Raw genomic sequence first — 24,712 nt, forward strand, 5'->3', positions numbered from 1 at the left:
CTCCTTCAGTGGGACATGACAGACCTCCCATGGATGGTGACCTGGACCAGATGCCTAAACTACCTCAACTGCCTCTGTCCACCTCACATTCCTCTACAGGGACAAAGATGCAACACCTTTTCTCTCCTCTCTTCCTGAGGCAAATCAAGATGACATTATTAGTGTGACTGCTGAAGCAGTCACACTATTGTTCTTCTGTTTGGCCATTTTCTTCCGCCTTTTTACGGTCTTCTTCTAGTCCTTCATACTTTGTGCTATTTCAACAATTCATATATCAAAACGTGCAGCTTCTTTTGAACTTTATCGGCATTACTTTTCTCTTTTTAACTATTTATACTTTTTCAAATATTTAACTTTTTCTGATTTTTTTCAGCTTTATAATGTGTGTGTATTGCGTCTAACGAGCAGAGCCAGAGTGGTGTCAGAGTGGAGAGAGGCAAAAAAACATTCTAGAGTTTTTCTGGCTAAACTGTCAGCATGGCCACAAATTAAACTCTAGACAAATTATTTTCTCCAGTTTTGTAGCCACACTTGTCTTCTGGCTAAAATTCTGGTCAAAAATGCAAAGAGACTTAGATAATAATTTTAAATATTTTTTAAATGCAGCCAGGGAGCTCTCTGCTCTCATTAAGCTCAATGCATTTTTTTCACATCAGCAGGAGAAGGAGCTCAACTTTGTAACTTGCTGTTAAGTGCTTTTTAATTCATTTTAATTCACCAAAAAATAGTCACAGGTCACAAAAAAGTCCTCTTCTTACTTGGTGTGGCTAATTTATATTAATTTATTTTTGTTTTAAGCATCATTGAAAAATCTCACATTCATCAAAGTCTCAACCTCTCTTCTTGACAACTCCTCTGTAGTGTAGGGGTTAGGGTAACTGCCTGCCAACCCTAAGGTCACTGGTTCGAATCCAAGGGAAGAATTCTTGTTATGTTATGTTGAATTCTGCTCTCCTCCCCCGCCTTCAATTGGTTACAGGTGTTTGTTATCTCCTTGATTACTCGTACCAGTTTGCAGCACATCATCACATTACAATGAATGACAACAGTCTTGAAAGCGGTGTGCTCTCTGTAGCCGAGTGGCAGAGTAAAGGTTTAGTGATCATATGGTCACGGGTTCGATTCCTGCCTCAGTCATTTCACATCATTGCTTGACTTTTGATTCCAATTATTCAGCTGTCATTGGACAGTCTTTGATTCCTCATAGTATAAAGCTCATTGTAACTCAGGTTCTCTGTGGCCATATGGTTAGTGTGTTAGGTGTTGTGCTATTTCAACAATTCATATATCAAAACGTGCAGCTTTTTTTGAACTTTATCGGCGTTACTTTTCTCTTTTTAACTATTTATACTTTTTAAAATATTTAACTTTTTCTGCAAATTAAACTCTAGACAAATTATTTTCTCCAGTTTTGTAGCCACACTTGTCTTCTGGCTAAAATTCTGGTCAAAAATGCAAAGAGACTTAGATAATAATTTTAAATATTTTTTAAATGCAGCCAGGGAGCTCTCTGCTCTCATTCAGCCCAATGCTGAGAATTCTCCACAACTCTGTCTGAAACATGCTTATGTCTGTGCTCTCTGTGGCGAAGTGGCAGAGTAAAGGTTTATTGATCATGAGGTCATGGGTTCGATTCCTTACTTTTTTTTTTAAGCAGAAGCCAGTGATCCTCTTATCAAAGGTTTTCTTTACCCCTCACACACTGTCTCTGTCTGTAGCCTAGTGGTTAGCTTGCTGGTCTGGAGACCTGAAGGTTGCTGGTTCAATTCTTGCCTCAACAACAATTATAGTGAATTATTTTCCCAGTTGTCCTCTGTTGACTTCTGATAACTTGCTTCATGTTGAAACGGCTGCTCTCAGCCTGAAATTCACAGAAATTTTCATTCTAAGTCATTCAAGCTTGACTCTCAAGCTTTCTTGATGTTGACAGTGTGCAGATCATTAACAGACAACAGTCTCTGCAACTGTGTGTGCACTGTGGCCTAGAGGCAGAGTGGAAGTCTAATGACCATGAGGATTGTGGGTTCGATTCCGACCTTGGTCAAACATTTGTATGGTGATCACTGCTTGCACTATTTGCTAATTCTGCAACAGCGTTCAGTTGCTATCAGCAGTCACACCATTTCCATTCTTGGAAATGCTTTTTCTAGTTTATTATTAAAATAAGTGAAAGTATACTCTGAATGTTAGGAAACAAATAACAGAGCTAAGAGTATCAAACGACTTAAAAATATGTAATCTCTCAACACAGAGTGTATTTTTCTCTAGGCTTTTTGTCTAAAGACGAATGACTGGACTAACAATTAGTAAGTAAACAAAGTAGTTCAACTAAGTTCATGGTGTATTAAGGGCATCATCATACTAATGTGCAAAATATGCAATGTGAGTCATGACGACACATGAAAACACATTATCTGTCACAGTAATGACTGTCTAAGGCATAAATGCAGCCTATGCAACCCAAGTTACTTTGACACTTTCAACAGCATTTTTATTGACTTTGCTGTCCAAGGCCAGGACTAATGGCTGCCTCGCAAACCAATCGCACACACACAAAAACGTGCATAAGCAGACACTCAGGCAATGACAGACACATGGGCATGCATACCAATTTGCACGCAAACACATACTGCACACACAAACCCACACCTTTGTTTGTTTTAGCCTCCAGTACCAACAAACATACAATTATCTGAGGCCATTTCAGGCTACATTATGAGAAATGCATTAGTCAGTGATGGCAAATGGAGCACAGCGCAGTCATATCTAAGGGTGCGTGTGTGTGTGTAACAGACAGAGAAAGTGAAAGCAAGTAAGAAGCAAAGAGGGAGTTTAAACACAGTTAAAGAAAAGACTGATGAAGGAAAAATGATGACAGTTATGGTTAAATGGTAGAATTCAGGGCTGTAACTTCACATGGATGCAGTCAGCAAAGTGCCATTTTTCGGAGGCAGAGCAAGGTTTTTTCCGTGCTTGCTCCTGTTTTGGTGACTGTGTGCACGACTGAAGAAACATAATCCAAGAAGAGTTAGTGCCATTAACAATCTGGGACTGCAATGTACTTGTGTTGTCAATATAATGATTTTTTCCCACAGTTTGCAGACAGATAAGCCTATACGTGTGCACTGTGATCTGTACCATTTGAAAGATTTTACTCATACACTTTTTCTAAAAAATCATACAAACCTCTCTCACAACATGGACATTTTTATCTTCAGGTTCATAACCAAAGGCAATTATATTTCTTCATTCTAGTAAGTTGTATGAAGGTATATTCATTCAGCTGATTAAATCTTTTTCTTGCTCTATCAGCGCGGCAGGTGTGTGTTCCATCTGTTGTCTCTAATATCAGTAGCACACATTGTTTAAGCATAGATGAACACAACAGATCCACTGTGAACACCTTCATCAGGGATGGTGCAAAATAACCACACAAACTCCAGACATCAAACTTGTCTGATAAAGTGTGATATTTTACACACAGACTGTAAGTTTGGACTTGTTTTCAAGGGCATCTGGCAAATGTAGCAACCTCAAGCCTCACACTTTTGGTGCCACTGACCTGTGTGACCTTATGTGGACAAACAGAATCATAACTGCTCATTCAACTGTGTTTACTTCACAGTTACAGTACTTTCTACTCCACTGCAAAAATATCAGTACATTATAATGGAGAGAGCGCTTACCGTAATAGAAAAACTGATGCCAATGTGATGGCCATGATCATATCAGGTTCATGGACAGAGTTCTTGCTCTTTGCTTTGAATTACAGTATAAGGCTAGCAAACCTGTCTCTCTCTCTGCCAATGGGCCGACAGTCAAATCTTCACCAAATAACTGAACAAACGTTGCATCAGGACGTTGCAATGTCGGTGTGATACAGTGGCATGCAAAAGTTTGGGCACCCTTGGTCAAAATTTCTGTTGATGTCAACAGTTTAGCAAGTGGAAGATTAAATGATCTCCAAAAGGCATGCGATATTTTTGCAATATTTTAAGCAATATCAGTGTATTATTTAGTTTTCTACAATTTTAGAGTGAAAAAGGGAAAGCAGCACCCTTTGCTGCCCTTTTCCTTTTCTGTCATTTTGAAAATGTAAAAGATGAAAATAAAATAAAAATGTATAAATAAAATGTATGCCTTTTGGAGATCATTTCATCTTTCACTTGCTTAACTTGTTCACATTAACAGAAACTTTGACCAGGGGTGCCCAAACTTTTGCATGCCACTGTACAGTATGTTATCAAAATCCTCACATTACACATTTTAGAGCTATAAAATAAATGATATTCTTTGTCTAAATCTATGCAATTGTGTGAAAGTATATAAAGCAAGTTCTGTATTGAGCCTGCAACTAAAGTTAAGTTCAGAGTAGGGGAAAAGTTATTTGGCATACGGCAGCATATTCATGTAAATCGACAGCAGGAAAGTTTTATTTCTGTTATGTGCAAATAATGCATTTATTTTGCAGCTGACATTGTATGAGTTAAGTCAAACATTATCTGTTGTGTAGTGTGAGTTTCTGTGTGTTTTTATGTGCTAGTGTGGGTTGTGTGCACCCACCCGCTCACACAATGACACAGCTTTTCCCCTTTAACAATATTTCTTGCCGACTTTATACGGTGCAGGATTAAAGGTATAAAAGAACCTCTGGAGCAGGAAGAGTAGATGAAAAAGGCGTTTTTAAAAGAAAGAAAAGAGAGACAAAGAAACAGACCACGAAACTCTGCTCCTGTTTCTGTTACAGGAAGCCATTTTTAGACAGTCATCCATTAAGTCTGCCGCGTTCCCATACTGTCAGCCCCTTGTGAAGCCAGAGACCATGTCAACCGAAGGTGTTAGGCAGGCAGGTTGAAAGCAGCACACCACTGGGAAGGAGGAGCGGAGGAGCGAGTAGTGGACTATGATATGAACACAACATCTTTAGGAAGAATAAAATGGATTAGAGTTTTAGCTCATTGTGAAAAGATGCTCTTCAAGAGACGCAAAAAAAGAAAAAGAAAGGAAGGAAGAGCCGAGAGGTGGCTGCTGCGGCTCAGCATAAAATGTATTATCACAAAGAGGATAACAAAGCACTGGGACCGAAAAAGGAAGAGGCTCAGAGTGAAGATTTTTGTTAAATCTGAGCCTCATCTCGTGATATTCAATCTTAAAGTCAGGCACCCTTACATGAAGAACATTTCACTGCTAAAACTGTAGTGTGCAGTGCATTGTTTGTGTGTATGTGTCTGACAGAGCAAAGGAAAGGCTGAATGGTCGGTGTGTATCTCACCTCTGGCCCTGTGTGTTCTGTCTGTGTTGTGCGGTCAATCGTTTGGCAGTCTTTCATCTTCAGGGCAGTTTTGGCACTCTCCTGTACACAAAACAAACACACTCACATCAGCAGTGTCCAAAATCTCAGAAAAAAAAGAACATCAAACTCAAATAAATGAGAACAACTAAATACTGTCCCAGTAGACTTATGCCCTACCTCTAACTTGTAACACTAAGTACAGTTGGCTTCAATGCTTAGGTAGCCATCAATAGAGAAAGAGAGAGAGAGAAAAAAACTACATCTCTAAACAACTTCAACAAACCCAAATCCATTTTTTCCTCCTCTGCTGCCGCCACTGGAAATCCAAGAGGTCATAAAACGGGGATGAATTGCAGGAGAACTTTTCTACAGCCAAATAGTGGAGCAGAGGCCATCCTCAAAGTGCACCAGTAGAGAAGAATTCATAAAAAGTGACAGCTAGTGCTGGCCAGCTCGCTAGAAAGGTCCTTCTAGGAGATAATTAATAGGTTTCCTCTGGCAGATTTACAGACGGAGGTGTAGAGAGAAAAGTGTTGGCCCTTTCCTTCCAAATACAGCACTTTTCCTTTGACCAGGAACCTGCTGGCTCCTGTGATACCACTGTGAGACTATTTTGAAATGGCAGGTTGTGAGTCCTCTGACTAGGAAGGCCCCTGACTATTCCCACCAGAAGCATTTTATGAACGATGTCACTAATCATTTTGACGTGCTTGCCCTACACTGCTCATGGGCCGGGGGAACAAAACGGGCTGAAAGTTGCAGTGGCTATGAAATATTGAGAAATTCATTAACCTTGATTAAAATTAATCAAGTAAATTAGGACAAGATGTAAGGGTAGGTTTATGAGAATGAAAGGTGGATTATTTATGATACAGCTTGAATCTAACAAATCAACAAATACATATACTGTCCTGTTCAAATCCAGCACATGTGAGCTGATGGATTGAGATAAAAATCTGTTTTCATTAGTCATGCCTATGACTACACCAAAAAGGCGAAGAGAGCTTTCCGCAGTTAAATGTTGAAGTTGGAGCACGGTCCTTCAACAAAATGCAGCAGCAGAGAGAGGAGAAATCTCATAAAAAGTGACAGCCAGTGATGGCCAGCCAGCTAGCAGGTCCTTCTAGGAGATAATTAATAGGTTTTCACTGGCAGATTTACAGAAGGAGGCAGAGCAAGGCGAGCATTGGCTATGAGCTGCCCTTTCCTTGAAAATGCTGCACTTTTAACTTAGCTGCGGCAGGCAAGGTTTCCCTTTTACACTCACAGAGACATATACATCCTCATCAAAGTTTATAAGAACAACACAGTCCCCCAAAATGAACAATTTTATAAATTTGACAGGATGACCTTTCTTTCAAGGGCATGTGGTGAAGATGAAATTATGGTCAGTCTGCAGTCTTGGCTGCAGCAAGGATAAGGTCTAGCGTTAGAAAACTATTTATTGATATACAAACGGGTAGATTATGCAGACTTTTGCTACTACAAGCAAACACAAGCATAAGACATGAGACATACCACTCTTAAGTGGCAGTATATGTCTGGAAATCAGATCCAGCTGGTGGCAGGAACCAGAACAGCACTGTCAGAAAGAAGTGCCAAACAGATGAACACACACACGCACACAGTCACAAAGACACACACAGATAAAGCATCTGTGTGTGTTTGTGCATGTGCAAGCAAACGCATGCCCCAAAGACTGATTGATGGAGAGAAGGAAAAAAACACACTCTGTCACTTGGTGGCATCACCATGACACCATATGGGTACAAGGGGAGAGAAAAAAGTGGGTAATGAGAGAAAAGAAAATGAAGTGAAATGAATCAAACAATGTAAATAGAGGAGGTTATCATAGTGTATCCAGGTTTGACGGCTTAAAGGCTACGTCTGGTGAAAGTCTGTGATTTTGTTATTCTAAATAAATCATATCGTAACATAACAATGATTCATGCAATTAACATAACTGTGTATTTATCCACATGTGCTACACACATCTTTGTCATCATACTGTAGATGTAAGCGTAAGCACTGTAGCTTATTTCAAGTCACTCCCATACATAACACCCTGTTGACATAAATACTCACAATACTCATGTATTTACTTAATGTTTTAGTGATGGTTGATGGTTGAATAGTTGTCTTGCTATTTTACAAAATGTTTACCACTCTCTAAAAACTGAAACTATACATTTCTGACCCGTAAACGTGCAGTGGGAGTCAAGTTTGTCTTGCGACCACTGCTACTTCTTGATCTTTATAGTTTAGATAGATATATTCAGTTCCTGCTTTATTAGCTACTGTACACTGTCAAATTTAATGCAATCCAATGCAACTTCCCAGGTATTAATTTTAGCTTTACAAAGACAATAAGGGTCAATTTTGACTAACGTTGTCAGAGAGGTTTCGATTACCATTAATAGTTATCTTATGGATGGTCATGTTCACCTGTTTTAGTGTTTACAATCTCAGAAACGGAGAGAGGTTAGGAGATACCAAGAGCTTCAGGGAGACAGACACAGAGTGTACGTGCCCACCTTGAGATATTTCTTGACAGACCTTGGATCGGGCCATTGAAATATTACTGTCACACTGCTGGTGTGCTGTGTGTGTTTTTAATCAGTAATTTACTGCATCAGCCCAACCACATATCAAAGTTCCTGACAGAGGTAGGTGAAACAAATTCTGCTTAATAACCTTCTTGATCACAACACTATAATCTTTTGACAATCTTGAACTTTTATGACAGCTAAAAATATAAGCTGTAGCAGCCTCCAGACAAATCAATCAAACTTAGCCATTGAAGACTGTCACAGTGAAATACTATCATCTTCAAAAAAAAAGAAGAAGCTCCAAGCTCTTCTCAAACTTCTACTCAGCTCATTTGGAGTATAGTTCAATTCAACTGTTTTTAATTAATGAATTCCATTTCCTTGTGAATTTAGATGATAATTACATGTAATATTCATTACAGATTATTAGAAGCTGCTGTGTGTATTTATCGAAAATAGAACAAACCACAGGAAATGATTAACTGCGATAAAAAAAAAAAGGCAGAAATTATTGTTAAATGAACTGTTGCGTGCTGGCACTACACATAATGGAGCTCCTTTGTTGAATGGCTATTGGATGAGAAAACAGCTCCAGGTCTGAATAGTAGATAACTCTAGGTCTAGGCCCACCTTTGTTTTGGAGGAAATGTACCACTACCTGGGCATGTAGCTGTCTGAGTGGCCATTTAAGTCCTCAGATAAATCTAAGGTGTGAATACAAATGTGCTCAGCTTTGATATCAGCTCCACATCAGGTGCACGCAGCGCTGAATACATTCCACAGAGACAGAGAAGTGTGAGGGTGCTGGAGGGGTAGTGGTGGTGGTGGTGGTGGTGGGGGGGGTGGTGGGGGGGGTGCTGCTGACAGGAAGACAGAGAAAGAGAGAGAGGACAAGAGAGGGGACGAAAGAGGAAGAGCGAGAAAAATGAGACGCGAGTGCCAGAAAGTGATCAAACAAACAGATGCCAAATGAGACTCAAGTCAGTGGGTTAGACTGGCATCTCCCACAATAAAACCATAACGCTGGCACATTATGCTGCTAAGGCCTGGCATTATGTCCGCGTTACATTGCTCAGATGGAACAGGTGACAAATTACAGACGTGTTGATGACAGACTATGAAAAATGCGGCCGTGTGGAGCATTTTTGCAGATGATCCAGCAATCAAGCTTCCAAAATGGTGAGAAAAAACCCCACTGGCAACACAATATAGTTTGCATTTAAATCACTATGAGTAAGTTTGGTCCTTCCAAATGTCCAAATATGGATATGACTTCATGCTTCTAATCCTGGTCTACAGAGGCAAATAAATAAAAAAAGAAAAGAAAAACAAAACAACATCCCTCTTGGCTGGACTGGAGTTCCAATAATGTTGCTATTACATTAGGCTGGCCCGAACAAGCGCTTTACATTAACAAAGATGGAGCAGACAGGCTTCAAAGTATCACGCCATGAGATATAAATTGTGTGACTTTAAGCCAACTATAAAACCATTGTCACATCTATTCCCTCTCTCTTTTTTGCAGTCAGTCTTGACTGTTACTGGAGCATGTACCCTCACATACTGGAGCAGAAAATCATAAGAGAAGAGAAAACTGACAAAGCTACTTTAACACAAGTAAAACTTTCCAGTTCTTTGAAATGTTTTTTAACCTTTCTTTAGAAGGAGTCTAATGCTTGAAAGGGAATGAAAAGATTTGTGCTTCAAAGGCAATTAGTCTTTAATTTATATCCATAAAACAAATAATTTAAAGACATTCAAGCTGCTTTAATTATTCATTTCAAAGTTTAGAAAAACAGAGACCAAGAGAAAGAAACTGTGACAGAGATAAAATTAGATTTCTCAGTGGCTATACTACATCTCTGATGAGGTGTAAAGATATTTAGGGTCCTACTGTAGCGCCAACGAAGTCGGACGGAGGACCCTATTGAAATCGTATGGTTTATTATGAATTGCCTTTTTGGGGGCTTTAACATGCCTGGAAACGGATGAGACTTTGCAAACGTGTTGTCTGGCCTGGCGAAAATGTACATTATAAAGTCGTTTGAAATGGGCGGGGCAAATTGGCACCCTCTATAAACCCTCCACATTGGGGTTATTTTGGAGTATTTTGCACTCTCCTGCAGTTGCTGTTGCGTGCTGCAAGCCCGCCGCGTCGGTATGGGAGCACGAGGGCCCGATCATTGCTTCTTGCAGCTTTAATTTCTTACTTTTGCAGAGACAGTATGAGAGACAAAAAATCAGGAGAGTGAAAGGAGCGACGACATGTGGGAAAGGGCTGCTATTCAGATTTGATTCTGGGCTGCTGCTTGCATGTGGGGTCAACCACTGGAAAGACCCACAAAGATTAAACATAAATGGCAACAGCTACAGTGTTTAACACCATTTGATTATGACAGACACGTTTTGTTTTTTTGGCTATACCATTGGTTGGCTGAATTCGTCAGATGTGTCTCTTCCCATTGGCTGTTGCCCTCTTGATGCGAACAGGTTCTTTAATGTCGTCAGGGGGGAATTAATTAGTCATTATTTTTCACTAATACAGACTTAGCACTCCCTGTACCAATGTCAAATTAAAAGCCCTCTAACCTTTTAGTTGATAGAATCCCTCAACTTATTTACAGGGCTTTTACTGCTGTGCTGATGTGCTGCAGTAAATGTATGGTCTAGTTGTTAGTCTATTGCTTACATGGCATTCAGATGAGCTTGTTTCTTTAGATTCACAGATACCAATCATTAATCTCTGTCCCTCCCACTCTCCTCCTATCTCTTGCTTTTTGCATCTTATGTTTAGTAATTGTTCTTCCTGATTTCACAATAATAGTACAGACATTTAGTTTCGATAATGGAAAGAAGGCACAGTGAATTGGAAACACTGCTTCACACCATGGAAATCCAATCGTTTCCCCCACTAGTGCTCAGTATATGATATATGATACTAAATTATATCCCCATAGGGAAATGCCTGAGACCCCGAATGATCTCGGACACTTGGACCCCACTACATGCCTGCTGCCTTCTGCTGAATTATTTTCTTTAATCTCTGGTGGGAACAAAATTTATCCTCTTCACAAAGAAATAATGAGAGCAGCAGCCCGGGTCATGTCGATCAGGGTTGATTACATATGCGAGTCCAGTCCCTGAACTTGCACGTAGTTTGCTTTGAATGTATGAGTGACATCCACAGAGAAGCCACACAGGGCCGGTAAAAACTTTATTGATCGGCCCACCAGGATTTCTCCCCATGCTCCCAATGACCGATCCAAGTCTGGAAAAGTCTATAGTGCAAACAACAATAAAATCGCAAGTGGACCCACTGACAGTGTTGTGCTCCTGTGACAATAGCCTCTTTATTTTTGTGTTGACAGCATGTTGTGCTATTGCATACAGAGATTATTTTCTATAAAATATTAAAGTGCTTTGGCACGCTTTGTTGGGTGGAAAGAAATTCTGCCCTGGACTTATCAGGGATAACAACTTGTTTTCTCCTGCAAGATGCTGGAAGCTTCCTCACAGAGAGGTCAATATTTTCACTGTCCAGTGATTATTGTTTATACCTGCAGTACAATAGCTAACCCCCAATTCTGACTAAAGTAACACTTTGTCCCACATCCATATTTAAACTAAAAACCTGCCTGTTTTATTTAGTTTGTGGATCTTACCAGTTCACTCTGGAGTCTGAGAATCAGCTCGTCTTTCTCCCTCAGTTGCTGCAGCAAGGCCTCCTCTCTGCCGGGATCCTAAACACAAGCAACAAGACACCATGTCAGACATTACTCAGGATACTGCAGGCAGTAGTGATTTATCTAAGGGACCACATTCCCACAAAAGCGATACGAAGAGCCTAAGAGGGTGACAACATACAAGGGTGTTAGAGTGTGTGTGCGTGCGTGCAAATCTCTGGCTGTTTCCATAAATGATTATGTGTGTTTGCAAGTGTTTTATGTGCATTTATGAGTGCATTTGTTGCTGGTATTGCTGGTGTGTGTGTGTGTGTGTGTGTGTGTGTGTGTGTGTGTGTGTGTGAGTGCGTGTGCATGTGCATAATTAAGTTGTCATATGGGGCATGCTGCAGGACTGTGATCCCCTCCTCTCTCTATGTGATAAACTTGGTGTGTCCTATGGTGGCACCCCAGAGCACACAGCACTCTAATATGACCTTGTGCTGTCAGGGGACATTACTGTGGGAAAGAAGGAGAGGAGCAGCAGAGAGAGAGAAGACAGAGGAGGGAGCAGAATAATGATACCAATAAAAATAACTTCATTCTTATTGGACCTTTCAAAACAACAGTTAAGAGTGCTTCGCAGCAAACGAGGAGAAATTACTAATGGTTCTAAAAATGTCTTTCATTAAAATTTGTTTGATGTTTCTAATGTATTCATGTTTGGGACTATAATTACACTGCAATTGTTATTTAACTTAGCTGTCACATTTATTCATGGCACATACTGTACATTCCTCAAGTGAAATGATTTGACTTGAATACAGTTGATACAATCAAGAAAAGAATGTAGAAAATCTAGAAAATGTTAATCTGTCAAGCTGATTTTCACCGTTAGAGTTTTCCCACACCCTGTCGACTTTAGTCCTCAGCTGGACAAAGCTGCCATGGAACCTCAGGCTACACACTGTGTCACCTGAAAATAATAAATGTAGCCGGACACCAGAACTGGCGGCTTTTATTAAAATATTCAACTTCATAGTGAATTGGACAGATAGCAAAAATGTGGACGAGTGACACAGTGAGAAGCAGAGGAGAAAAGGAAAGGATCGAGATAGAATGAGAGCGAAGGAGCAATAGGATGGAGTGAATGCAATGACAGACATACAGATGGTCATTACTCGTTCAAGGACATAAAAGCAGGAGAGGGAAAGAGGGGCAAGATAACAGGAGGAAAATGAGGGGTAAATGTGAGGAAAAGGGGGACAGTGATAGAGAGAGAGAGAGGGAGAGCGAAAGAGAGAGAGAAAGAGAAAGAGAAAGAGAGAGAGAGAGAGGACAGAAAGGGCCTGAGGCTGAGCATGATGGTCTGAAACTGTGGGGAGCCATCTAGCTAAAGGACAGACACGGAGTCAGGAGGAGACCACAGGGAACCATATAGTTACAGCACCGTCCTTTAAAATGACCTCTCTCATGCAAACGCAGGCAGATAACCTGACACTAACCTGATGCATTTCCTTTAAAGTGTGAGAGTGCATATGTGTGTGTGTGTGTGTGTGTGTGTGTGTGTACAGATGCCATTTCACCATCTGAAGAGCACGTCAAATCCAGGTCCTTTTTCCCTCACACTTCTGTCAAACACTTGGGGCAAGTGTCACAATATCCAGAAATTATAAAAGGTCAATGTACCAAAGATGTGTACAGTACTGTAGCTAAAAATGTTAGGTTGGCTTTTGTTTTGCAGCTTCCTCATTTTACAGCTCTAATTGGCCCCGAGGTCTGAGTAAAGACTTTACTTCGGTGTAAGATAATGGTCAAGGAGGACGTGGCTAAAAGCTTTGCTAAGTGCTTCCAGGGTGATAAAACCTGCACAAGAATACCTTTCCCAACAGGAAATAGAAAAATAATTAACAAAAACAAAACCCAGTGGTGTTGAATCATAGTGGACTCTGTTCAGCTGGCTTTACAGGGGAGATACTTGCATTTATAGATAATAGGAATATTCTTCCTACTGCCAGAATACACACACACAAGAGACAGCACATAAATTACCAACATGAGATTTGAGTGGGTCTGAAGAATAACTAACATGCTGTGACAATTACTCCATTAGTCAGACGCTAAAATTAATCTCACCCGAAAAGGACTGAAGCTCACAGCATGCGTGCATTTGTGCCCTGTGTGTGCGTGTATGACACTGCATGAAGTTGTGTCTCAAGTTAGGAACAGGCTTATGACTAAATTCATGCTCTTCACTTATGGGGTTTGTTTATGCACTGAGTATGAACAGGGGAAAGGAGAAGGAAGTGTTTCTAAGCGGTCAAAGACACATAGAAGGATAAGGAAAGAGACAATGTATTCAACTAAGCCATGCAGGGTTCAATGCCAAGGGGCTGGATATGCTCATATGACCTCAATGTGTTGGCCCACAATTACAAAAGTGTGGTCTGGCCTAACTTTGTTGGCTCGTGCTCCAGTTTGTTGAGAAGCTTTCCCATGTACTACCCCATAAAACCATTGAAAAAGACGAAAACAACATACCTGAATTGAACATGAGAAATTATACTGACAGCTGAAAAAAACCCTACAATATGCATAAAGTCATCCATCGGGTTGCACTCCAACCAATTTTTCAAGGCGGAATTGAATGGGAAGGGCTGGGGAAGAAAAGTGGGGCATGTGAATTTATTTCTAATGTGATTAGAATGGCCTCTGTGGGGATAAATCTGATCAAAATTATTGGAGTGCATCCACTTTATGTGATTTTGGATAAAGGTTGAGGCCACTCTATGCTTGCAATCTGCAGCCAGTTGAAGAGGGTATGGAGATGAATTACATCCCAGTTGTTAGGAGAAATTATTCAATTTGTTAACTATTTTGAGAAATACATTCAAGAAAATGTGAAGGTTGCTATTTATTGTTTGACTAACCCTTTCCCTTTATCAATGAATGAATCATTATTTTTTATTCATTCTACAAATTGCCTACTTTATGAAACTGGGGAAGGCGGTGTAAGAAATAACAACATGTTTACATGCTTTCTCCTTTTTATCTCCACACCAGTGTAACCACTCTCGTAAATATAACATAGGAGAAACACTGATACGCTCAACAATTACATAGGCTGTTACTATAAGGCTACAAGGGTATCCCCAATGTGACCACGACAAACCACTTCAATAACTTTACTCTGCTCTAAACCACTCTTTGAAAAGATATTCAATGTAAAATAGTGCCATAACAGAGTCGCAAAGTGTGTTTCAAGCTAAAATCATTAAAAAAATCTACAGGCAAAACTATGGAAGTGCATTGCAATAACAATCTGTGAGTATCTTTCCAACTTTACCGAAATGTGGCGCCTTTCCTCATATTTTATAAGGTGTCTATTTTTTTTGTATCCAGTGAATTCAATGTGCTTCCATACAAAATAAAAACAATCCTCAAAACAATAAAGGCTGATCTGGAAAGATGGATTTTAAGCTTCTCTGTAAAGGTCTCTCAGCAGTAAACACAAATATCATGCCCAGAAAAGGAAGCAATTGAAGTGTTGTCAGCCATTTCAGATGCCCCCAGTCACCTTTAGTTTTTGGTGTACCCTGATTAACAGCCAGAAATTCTTGGAGATCTAAAAGAAAATCAGTTCTAGTAGTGAAGAGAACAAGTAAATCACACATGCACATTAGAGAGCAGAGCTGCATATGTGATCACAGGACTCATTGTACAAAAGCCAAGAGAGGTGAGATTTTAGATCTTCCATGAAGATTCTGAATATTAAAGGGATAGTTCAACATTTTGGCAAATTGGCCCATTGCCATAATCGCTATAGTCATAGCAGTAGGTTCATTACCTTTAATTGTAGGTGTAAGCTATTTTCAGTACGGCGGAGCGCAGCAGCTGGCTGCTCAGAGCTACGCTATGGAGGCTAAGGGAATTTCTTGGTTTCCCTCATTAAACTCATCAAATTCAACATCCCAAAACTCCACAGCGCTTTTGTAGACAAGTTGTGACCTGCACAACCACCACGCTATGAGATAATGACGGAACGATACGAAACGGAGTCGTTTTCGAGGTAAATACAGGGTAAATACGGAGACTGCTTGCTGAAAACTGTCCCTGAACGCAACGCGCATCAGCGGTTTTGTATGAATTTACCTCGAAAACGGCTCCGTTTCGTATCGTTCCGTCATTATCTCATAGCGTGGTGGTTGTGCAGCTCACAACTTGTCTACAAAAGCGCTGTGGAGTTTTGGGATTTTGTATTTGATGAGTTTAATGAGGGAAACCAAGAAATTCCCTTAGCCTCCATAGCGTAGCTCTGAGCAGCCTGTTGCTGCGCTCCGCTGTACTGAAAATAGCTTACACCTACAATTAAAGGTAATGAACCTACTGCTATGACTATAGCAATTATGGCAATGGGCCAATTTGCCAAAATGTTGAACTATCCCTTTAAGTAGAATAATTAGAGAGGAAATGTAATTTCACATACAGGACAACTCAGTACTCAGTACATATAACTGAGTTATAACATATAACTCAGTACTCAGTACATATAAGCAATTTCCATAAATTCCCATAAATGTACAAAATGCTGATGTACACCATTGTCCCAAAATGCAATGCAGGCGAGAAATGAAGCTTGAATCCCAAGGTAAAAACTGCGAACACATGTTGGTATGATCCAGCAACCACTTACAGCACAAAACCAAAAATGAAAGTCTTTGTCTGATATATGTCCATTAGCACATTTGCTGCTGGTGCACAATGCTAAAGCAACAAAGCCAAAAGCTTTCCACATAAGTACAAAGTGGTGTGCCTAACATCCTGTCTGAAGTTGGAGTATGAAAAACTGAGTAAAGAAAGTGGCACAGTGTAGACTGCTCAAGCCAAATTAACACTGGGTGTAAGTGACATAAATCTTAATGTAAAATGTCAGTCTATGGTTATATGTTGTCTCATATGTCTGTTTGGAGACCCCTTAACAAAGCACTTAACTCTAAATATTGGATTAAAAAACATAGGCATCACAGCAACACACACAGACCTGTGAGCCCTGCATGACTGACAATAATTATGACTTTAATAGCATACTATTTATGCACACTGACACAAGAGGGCATGGAAAGCTGCTTAAGTGTGAAAAAAGAGAGGGGGCGATGAAAAACGTGTCATTTCCTCTTACAGATACAGTATCATGTCTTTAAGAATGCAGAATAAAAAAACTGTGACCTCTGTCACCTGTCTTTATGAATTAACTCGGCTGCCATCAGGATCTAAAGAGCAGGTCAACATCACTTCCTCAAGTCTGCTTTGATTCAGAAGCTTTGAAAATAAACTTTTCCGTGCATCTGTACACATGCTACACATGATAAAGTGACACTGTAATACACAAACTGAAGGACATGGTGCATCATGTCAACAGCAGCAGCCACAGATTCTATAGGTGCTCTATAATATGTGTCCCAAGTGCCTCAAAAAGGCAGTAAAGCTGACAGGTGGCACAGAGACAGTAAGGTAACCTGTCAAAGCAGGTCTGTAATATTTACGCTGTTTGAAATAGAAGAGAGATGTCACCTAGACCAGATATCCTCAAATGTACAGCAGCAGCCACTGAGTCTGCAGCTATCGCTGATACATTTTATATATAGTACAAAATAGTCATGAAAACGAGGCTAATTGAATACTGTGAAATATTGCACATCTATTACATTTTTATGTTGCAGAGACTGGAACCCACGCACACATCAATGATAATGTAAGAGATGAAATATTAAGGGACCAAAGCCTGGTTGCAAAGACAGTCTTTAACTATGGCTTAGATCTAACAAACAGTCGAGCTTCAGATATAATTCTTGAGTGGGTTTAATTGTCTGTGTTCTCTGAGTGAATTAAGGGTCTTTTGAAAGTAAAGAAACTGACCGAGCCTTTCAAGATCCTCTGCTGCATTTAAAGTAGCAGAAAACATGTGCCTTCTGGAGCAATTTAAGTGGTTTTGAAAGTGTTTTACTGTGAATATTCAATAACAATGTGAATAATCAAATCCGAATGTGCAAATAACGCACACACATTTATAATTAATTTGTTTTAGCAGACCACAAATCATGAGTCATGTTCCCCTTATCAGCGGGTGTCATGGTTTGTTATTTCAAAAACACAGCTCTTTAGTGTTGAGATAGCCTGGGGAAGGGCACTTAACTTGAAACATGTTGGTCTTCCCTTTTAAGCAACTGTTGCAAAGGCAAAGCAAAGAAGATGATTGACCGAATCCAGCAGATCAGTGTGAAATATCTCTGTGCCCCAACTGAACCTACTTTCTAAGATGTTGGCGTAATGAATAATTAAGATGTAAAAGGTCTATTCAAATTTCACTATTAAACGGGACCTATTATGTTAATTTCTATATTTTTATTCTGGGACTCCACTAGAGTAGCTTTGCATGATTTAAAATCCTTACTTATTTCAAACTGTCTCTATGCAGCTTCTACATTGAGCCACAGATTGAAAGAGGCAATACTGGCTCCGGGCTCTTTAAGCCCCCTCCCTCCCAAAAACTGACTTTCTTTTGATTGGCCAACTCCCAGAAGTTTGTTGAGCTGCTGCACTGAGCGCTTGCAAATGCCACCTCATCCTCCCACAGGCGTGGAGATTCAAAAAGGAAACTTTAAAAGTAAGTAATGCAACGCAACTGTGTACACTAGGGCTGTCAAAGTAAACACGTTAACGCATGCGGTTAATACAGTTAACGCCCTACTGTATATTTGACGATTAATAGTGTGTCCTGTTTTGAATCAATGCGGGACGGGGTTTGTCTCGAATTTTCCATCTTGAATGCAGCATCATCCCACCCGCGTTCTGCGAAGACCGGTCGCACTCTGCCTGTCATCAGGTAAAACTTGATGCCATGGCTGGTTTGATCACAGACAAGAGTGGGAAAATTCAAACTCTTGGTTTGACAGTGTCAGTGTGAATGAATCAGACTAGTTGAAAACTGTGTCCACAAGTCTGGACTATGATGTGTTATTATTTTTCACCAATCTGTAAAATTGTATCCTTAAATTCTAATGGATTAACTGTTTGTACATAAATTGCATCCTTCAATACTATATATGAAAGAATAGAAGAAAATAAGAGTAAAACAGAAAATATATATAAGCATAATAAGGATCCCTTGAGACACACTGAGAGAGAGAGGCAACAGAAAATCAGAAATTCAGGAACTTCTTGAGATCTCTTTTGATCACCTCTCCCTCTCTTTCACACATGAATACACCTCAGTTTGTGACAGCGTGCGTGAGAAACTGGCCATCCTCGCTGGTAATGTGTGGCTGAGACAACAGACAGAATCATCTTTTAGCGAAAAGGTTATCTTGGATGAGAGAGCCAAAAAAAAGAAAAAATAGAGTGGAGAGGGAGACAGATGAGTCTGGCAGCCTGCTTTGCGTTGCTGATTCAGTGAAGGTGACATTTTGCAAATGTTTACATATGTGTCACTGTGTATGACGACATATAATGTAACCAACTGCTCACAACATTGATTTGTGTGTTTATTATATGTGTGTCCATGACACTTGGATCTTGATGTGTATTCTAGCACATGTATTTTTTTTAACCATCTCATACTGTAGCAATGGTGTGGAGAACAACCTATAATAATACATTTGCAGTCATTGTAATTATACATTATTAATTTCTAATTATGCAGCATCTGACACATTGATAAATGCTTTACTATAAAAAGAAGTTCTTCATGTCTGCTGAAACAAAGGTGAATGTACACAAATGTCAATTCATTAGGTATAAAAGTTGCCGTCCTGGACTTTTTTTTAAAAACCCACTGGTGCTCTGCATACACCTCTGGCAACAGCGAGGGTGATTTTTTTACTTGAGTGATACAGTAGAACACTTTAACTGGGACAAAATCTGGTAAAAATCATGTCACATGCTTTGGGTCTAAATTAATCTAGGGCGCACTGTGACACTGCAGCCTCTCAGGTGGCTACCGTAGATTATTTTTATACCCACAGAGTCATTTTCTGGAGTGCCAGGACAAATTCTCTTCCTCTCACCCCTCCCTCACTCACTCTTTTTCTTATTCCCCTCCCTCCTCCTTTCTCTGCCACCCCTCCACATAAAACTCTTCCTTCCTTCCTCTCTCACCTCTCTCTCTTGCACGCCTATTTTCATTCTCTCCTCTTTAACCAAGTTAACGTCATCAAACTCAACAAGACTCTTTTGTATGCACCTCCTCAACTAGCTTTGACACTTTCCCCCACAGCCATTCTCCCTCATTCCCTCTCTCCTCAATATATCTTACAGTCAAGTAGAACAATGTCCTATTCTCAGTATTGCACCTATTTCCTCATATTCATCTTCTTCATCTCATGCAATATGCCCTCCCCATCTTTATGTTGTTTCTTTTCCGTGCCTCCAGCTCTGTCAAAAGGTTAGCCTTTGCCTCCTACCTTCTTACTCATTCTCTTCTCTCTTGCTCCTTCTCTCTCTCTTTATATGCTTATATACACAAACTCACACACATACTGTATATATATGTATATAGTACACACACATACAAACACACACAGAACAATCTCTACCTGTTTTCATCTGCAGTCTAACCTGAATCTCTTCAACTCTTGCTGCCTTCTCCTTCCTCTTTATATCCGTCTCCCTGCTGCTTCCATTCCCTCAGTTTCTACCTTTGAGAAACTATAGCCCTCTCCTGGTTGGTTGAGGAGATGTTCAGGTTTTTTAGCACCTAAATAAGGGGAAACTATACTTTATAAAAGGTTGTATCTTTCTATGGTATTGCATTAGGAATGGAGGCACACAGATTTGCCTTCAATCACCATTTATAAGCAAGAGTTTTGTCAGGTTCATCTCATCACTTGGATGCCAGCTGGTGTCTGTTATTCAAAAAATATTGGCACACAAACATTTTTACAAAGTGATGCATAACTTACAATAATAATCAACAATGAAGTGAGAAAATCTCAGAATCGTCACATTTTCCTCCACCACAACCCTTCCCTTCCTGCCAAGTAAGTGACAGCAGCCTCACTTTTTGTGCCTTTATTACAGATTCATCTTCTTCCAATGTCAAAAATGAATCCATGCTCTGTATTACTGCAAAACCTTGTACTGTAGGACAAACATGGTCAATCGACAGTAAATGGATTTCAGATGACAACACTTTCAGCTTTGTCCACAGACATTTCAACCTTTAGATTCATCTGTATCACTGCATATTACTGCACTGAATTACTCACTGGTTTAAGATGGAGTCTTTCTATTTTTGATGTGGACTTTTTCCCTATGCAATGACCTCTTCAGATCCCAATTTCCCTGTTGTCTCAGCTTCAGCCTCTACCAGAGTTTCTGTTTTCCTGCTGCGTCCCACCCTACATCTTTAATTTTTCCTTATCATCCGACTGCCACTGATACTCCATGTAGGTCAATAAAGAGGGCACACATTCACACAAACACCCTGTCCTCACACACACACACACACACACACACACACACACACAAATAAAGACACAGCAAAACACACACACACACACACACAAATAAAGACACAGCAAAAATACTCATAGTATTCATGTAAAACACACTGGAACATAGATGTAAGTCCATCCAGACACTCATACACATACACTTAGCAGAGCAGTTCACAAGTTGGCATTGTGACAGATACGGATATGGGCCTCAGTTCATGGTTGTGTTTTACTGGCTAGAGGCTTTTACTATCTGTACATCAATTTATGTGAAAGAAGGGCGAAGCAAAATACTCGACTTTCAATACAATGCTGTTCAATAAAACACCACCGAAGGCATTAACTAGAATTTCCACCTCACAGTTTTATGCCTCGGCCAAGTTGGAGTTTAAACCCATGTCTGTGCACACTCATATAATACATGTAGTGAAGCCCGAGCAGCACAGAAGAGCTAAACAGTCACCACAGTTTCAAGATGGGCACCCAAGATGAGTGTCATCAATTCAGTATCCAGCCAAACGTGGAATAGGGTCACACTCTCCCCTTCTGCTCCTGAGTTACAGAGTCTAACAATAGCCATTTTTGCCAGTCATTATGATGTCACAGTGAAGATGACCTTCAGCATACAAAACATCATCACATTAATATTTTATCCTATTGGATATTTTGAAATGAGTGTATAAATCCTTGAGTTTTGGCTCAAAACACGTTCCATAATGTGACAATGACCTTGAACTTTGACCTTTGCCCAGCAAATTCACATGAGTTCACACTTGATTCTAAATAAATGTCTGTACCAAATTTGAAGAAAGGCTTCCCTCAGGGCACACATGAAATGTATCGTTCACAAGAACAGGGGCAGGTGGGAGGACGGCCATGGAGCGTCGTTGACACTTTGGCATAAAAGCACCAGAGTTGAGAGGTCTCGTCCCCACTGCTTCACTCCCCCCTGACAGTCTAACAAGAACTCCACTGCCACCAAAGTAAATCCCAGAGAAAAGCTTCACAAAAGCCTTTCCTTGGTAAACTTAAACCCTGCTCACACATACACATGCAAGCACAAGCTCTGACACACTCACTCCCTGCAGAGAGTAATAAATCTCATCTAGATCGCACAGCTATGATGGACTAGGTTGACAGAGGGGGTCTGGGGCCTGTCAAGGCAAGCAAAGCACTTTGCCCCTTTCTCATTCAATTTATCCCCATCTCTCTTGCCTTTTATCACTCTTTTTGCTCCACTCTTTCTTAGATTTCCCTTTTCTTCTCCTTCTCTGCCTGCCTTGCCCCTCTGCTCTCTTTCTTTCTATTTGATCTCTTTATGAATCATTTGAGCTGGGGTGAAAAAAAAGCCTGGTAATTGTCCTGTAAAACTGAAGCAGACAGATCAAAGGCAGATTCAGTTTTATATTTTTTGATCAGAGACAAACTGCTGCGTTCTTTTAATTGAACTAGGTTGCTCAGTGTGTTTCAGGGTTCTGTGACTGAATGCTGTCCAGCGTGTAGTTTGATTTGTAGTTACTTAAAAGCACAACAACAACACCGTATGCGTAAAATGATAACATAAACTATTGTGCTGTGACATTTAAAGCTGAATGAACAGTGGATTTTTTATGAATGCTATACATTGTGCTTTCTCACATTACACATTGTGATTGCCCCAGCACCTGCAGCTTTTATGCTCTGGCTCTATGGATCAATCCACAGCTCACATTGTGCATCCATAATATATGCCTAAATATAGTTTGTCTGCTCTGTAGCAAAATCCAGTTTTATATAAAAGCAGTATCGAGACCACAGTTTTAGCCATAATATGTAAAATACTTCCCCAATTACATTAAACCAAGCTCACTGCAGTTAACAGATCCTCTGATAGCAGCCACGGGGGCAACTGGGCAGTGGAACGGCTCAAAAACTTTTGGCATGTCAGAAATCCATCTAATATTGTGAGAGCCAAATCGTTCCCGTGATTAATCAGGCGTTGTGACCCCATCAAACTGCATGTCAAACTCTAACTGATCTGACATTTGACCCATTTCCCAAATCCGTTAAGACGACCAATTCAGGGCTAAAATACAGAATCCAAATAGTGTCTGGCCAGTTTTAAAGTTGATGTAAACTTTCTCTTTCTGGAGAGATAATAAGATAAAGTGTGTGGATGTTGCTTAAAAAACAGATGGTAGTGGTACTTGGCCAGATGTTGGCAGAAACATCTTGCTAAACACCCAGTAAATGTCTCTTTTACACTCAAACACAAATTCAGTATTGTGTAAAAGCAACCTAAAATTGTCTGTGTTGCGTTACCTTAAATGGAAGGGACTTCTCACTGCAAGGGCTAATGGGTAAAGACTGGAGGCTGCTGGCAGGACTCGTCTCTGTGCTCTGAAAAAGACAAGAACATAAACATGAAAATAACATCAGGATTAGTTTGGTGGTATACATTGTAACTGCGGCTGGGAAGCTAGTGATGTGAAGAGAATGAGTTTCACGGCATCAGTCTCAGTTAATACTCTTCTGTTTCTCAAGCACAATAAAAACACCTGCTAGTATTTTAGCTTTTAATCCTTTTTAACTTTGTTTTGTTGTTAATTGATACCGGCAAAAGCTTTACACTCACACGTCTAGCTACTGATTCAATGAGGAAATGGAGAAGGCATAAAAGACCACTTCTGTCAAGATAGGTGCTCATTTAAGCCGCTACGCCTTAGCATAGTGGTATTCTTTTACAGAATATCTGCAGGGTGATATTACATCTTGTCTCCTGATTTAGACTCCAAGCACCTTTGGCTCACAAAAATGTATAAGGACTGGTTTTAGAGACCCTACTGTATAAACAGCACTGTGTTGTAGATGATGTTATATTGTCTTATATGGTCTCTTTCTTACATAATCTCTGTGTTTTCTAACGCCAGCTGTGGTCAGACACATTTTGGCTTCGACCAAAAGTAGGGGCAGCCACACACACACACACACACACACACACACACACACACAAGCTGCATACAGCACAGAGCACGCATTAACATGACGCAGTTTGCATGATGGTGTCACATGCAGACACCCACGCAGACACACACAGACATACACCCCTTATTATTATTTTTTTTTTTAAAGGAAAAGAGCAGAGACTGATTTAAATGTCACCTGTGCAAGCCTATGATAGGACAGATAGGCAAGCATGAGAGGACTGAGTCTTCATGATATTCATGTAATGCTGCATGGTAAGGACATGACAGCACACACAAGGAGGCTATGACACCATACATGACAAAGAAAATGACAAGGAACAAGGAAAGGTAAATGAGGTATGAACAAACTACTTGTTCCGCATGCTTGGTTTTCTGATGAGGTCTCTTTTTTGCCATCTGCTGCCCTTTTGCAGATTTGTATGCAAATCCCTCTTTTGTTTGTTTGAGTGAAAGGACCACACATTCAAGATGTCCCCCCCAAAAAATGCTTTTTAGGCTAAAATCATGATGCTCTTGGCACATTTTTGGTCTACTTTCAGGTGTTGTAGGTAGCTCAGAAAAAGTCCAAATCTTTACACAGTATAAACTTGATGTTTTATTGGTTTGGCTGACCTTTTAAAGAAGCATACCTCCCTATCAGAATTATAGGTGTGCTATGGCGTCAGGCCCTCAATGTGTCATTGGTGATCAATGCCTTTTTCCATGTTGAGACACCCACACTTTCTCTCTCTCTCTTTCTCTCTCTCTCTCT

The 24,712-nt window shown here is 40.2% G+C and overlaps 1 protein-coding gene across 3 annotated transcripts in view; it reads right to left on the minus strand.

The window, feature by feature from the left end:
* ccser1 (coiled-coil serine-rich protein 1) overlaps window positions 1-24,712 on the minus strand; it is a 116,750-nt gene that overhangs the window by 47,877 nt on the left and 44,161 nt on the right. For all 3 annotated transcript variants that reach the window (XM_085786551.1, XM_085786553.1, XM_085786552.1), the window contains exons 8-10: window positions 23,297-23,374; window positions 11,505-11,582; window positions 5,273-5,353 (exon numbers count right to left, since the gene is read on the minus strand). In XM_085786551.1, the coding sequence (XP_085642677.1) occupies window positions 5,273-5,353; window positions 11,505-11,582; window positions 23,297-23,374 (237 nt within the window). The remainder of the gene's footprint in view (window positions 1-5,272; window positions 5,354-11,504; window positions 11,583-23,296; window positions 23,375-24,712) is intronic.

This window comes from Trachurus japonicus, chromosome 9, assembly GCF_045865225.1.
Source record: "Trachurus japonicus isolate A0001 chromosome 9, Traja_1.0".
NCBI lineage: Eukaryota > Metazoa > Chordata > Actinopteri > Carangiformes > Carangidae > Trachurus > Trachurus japonicus.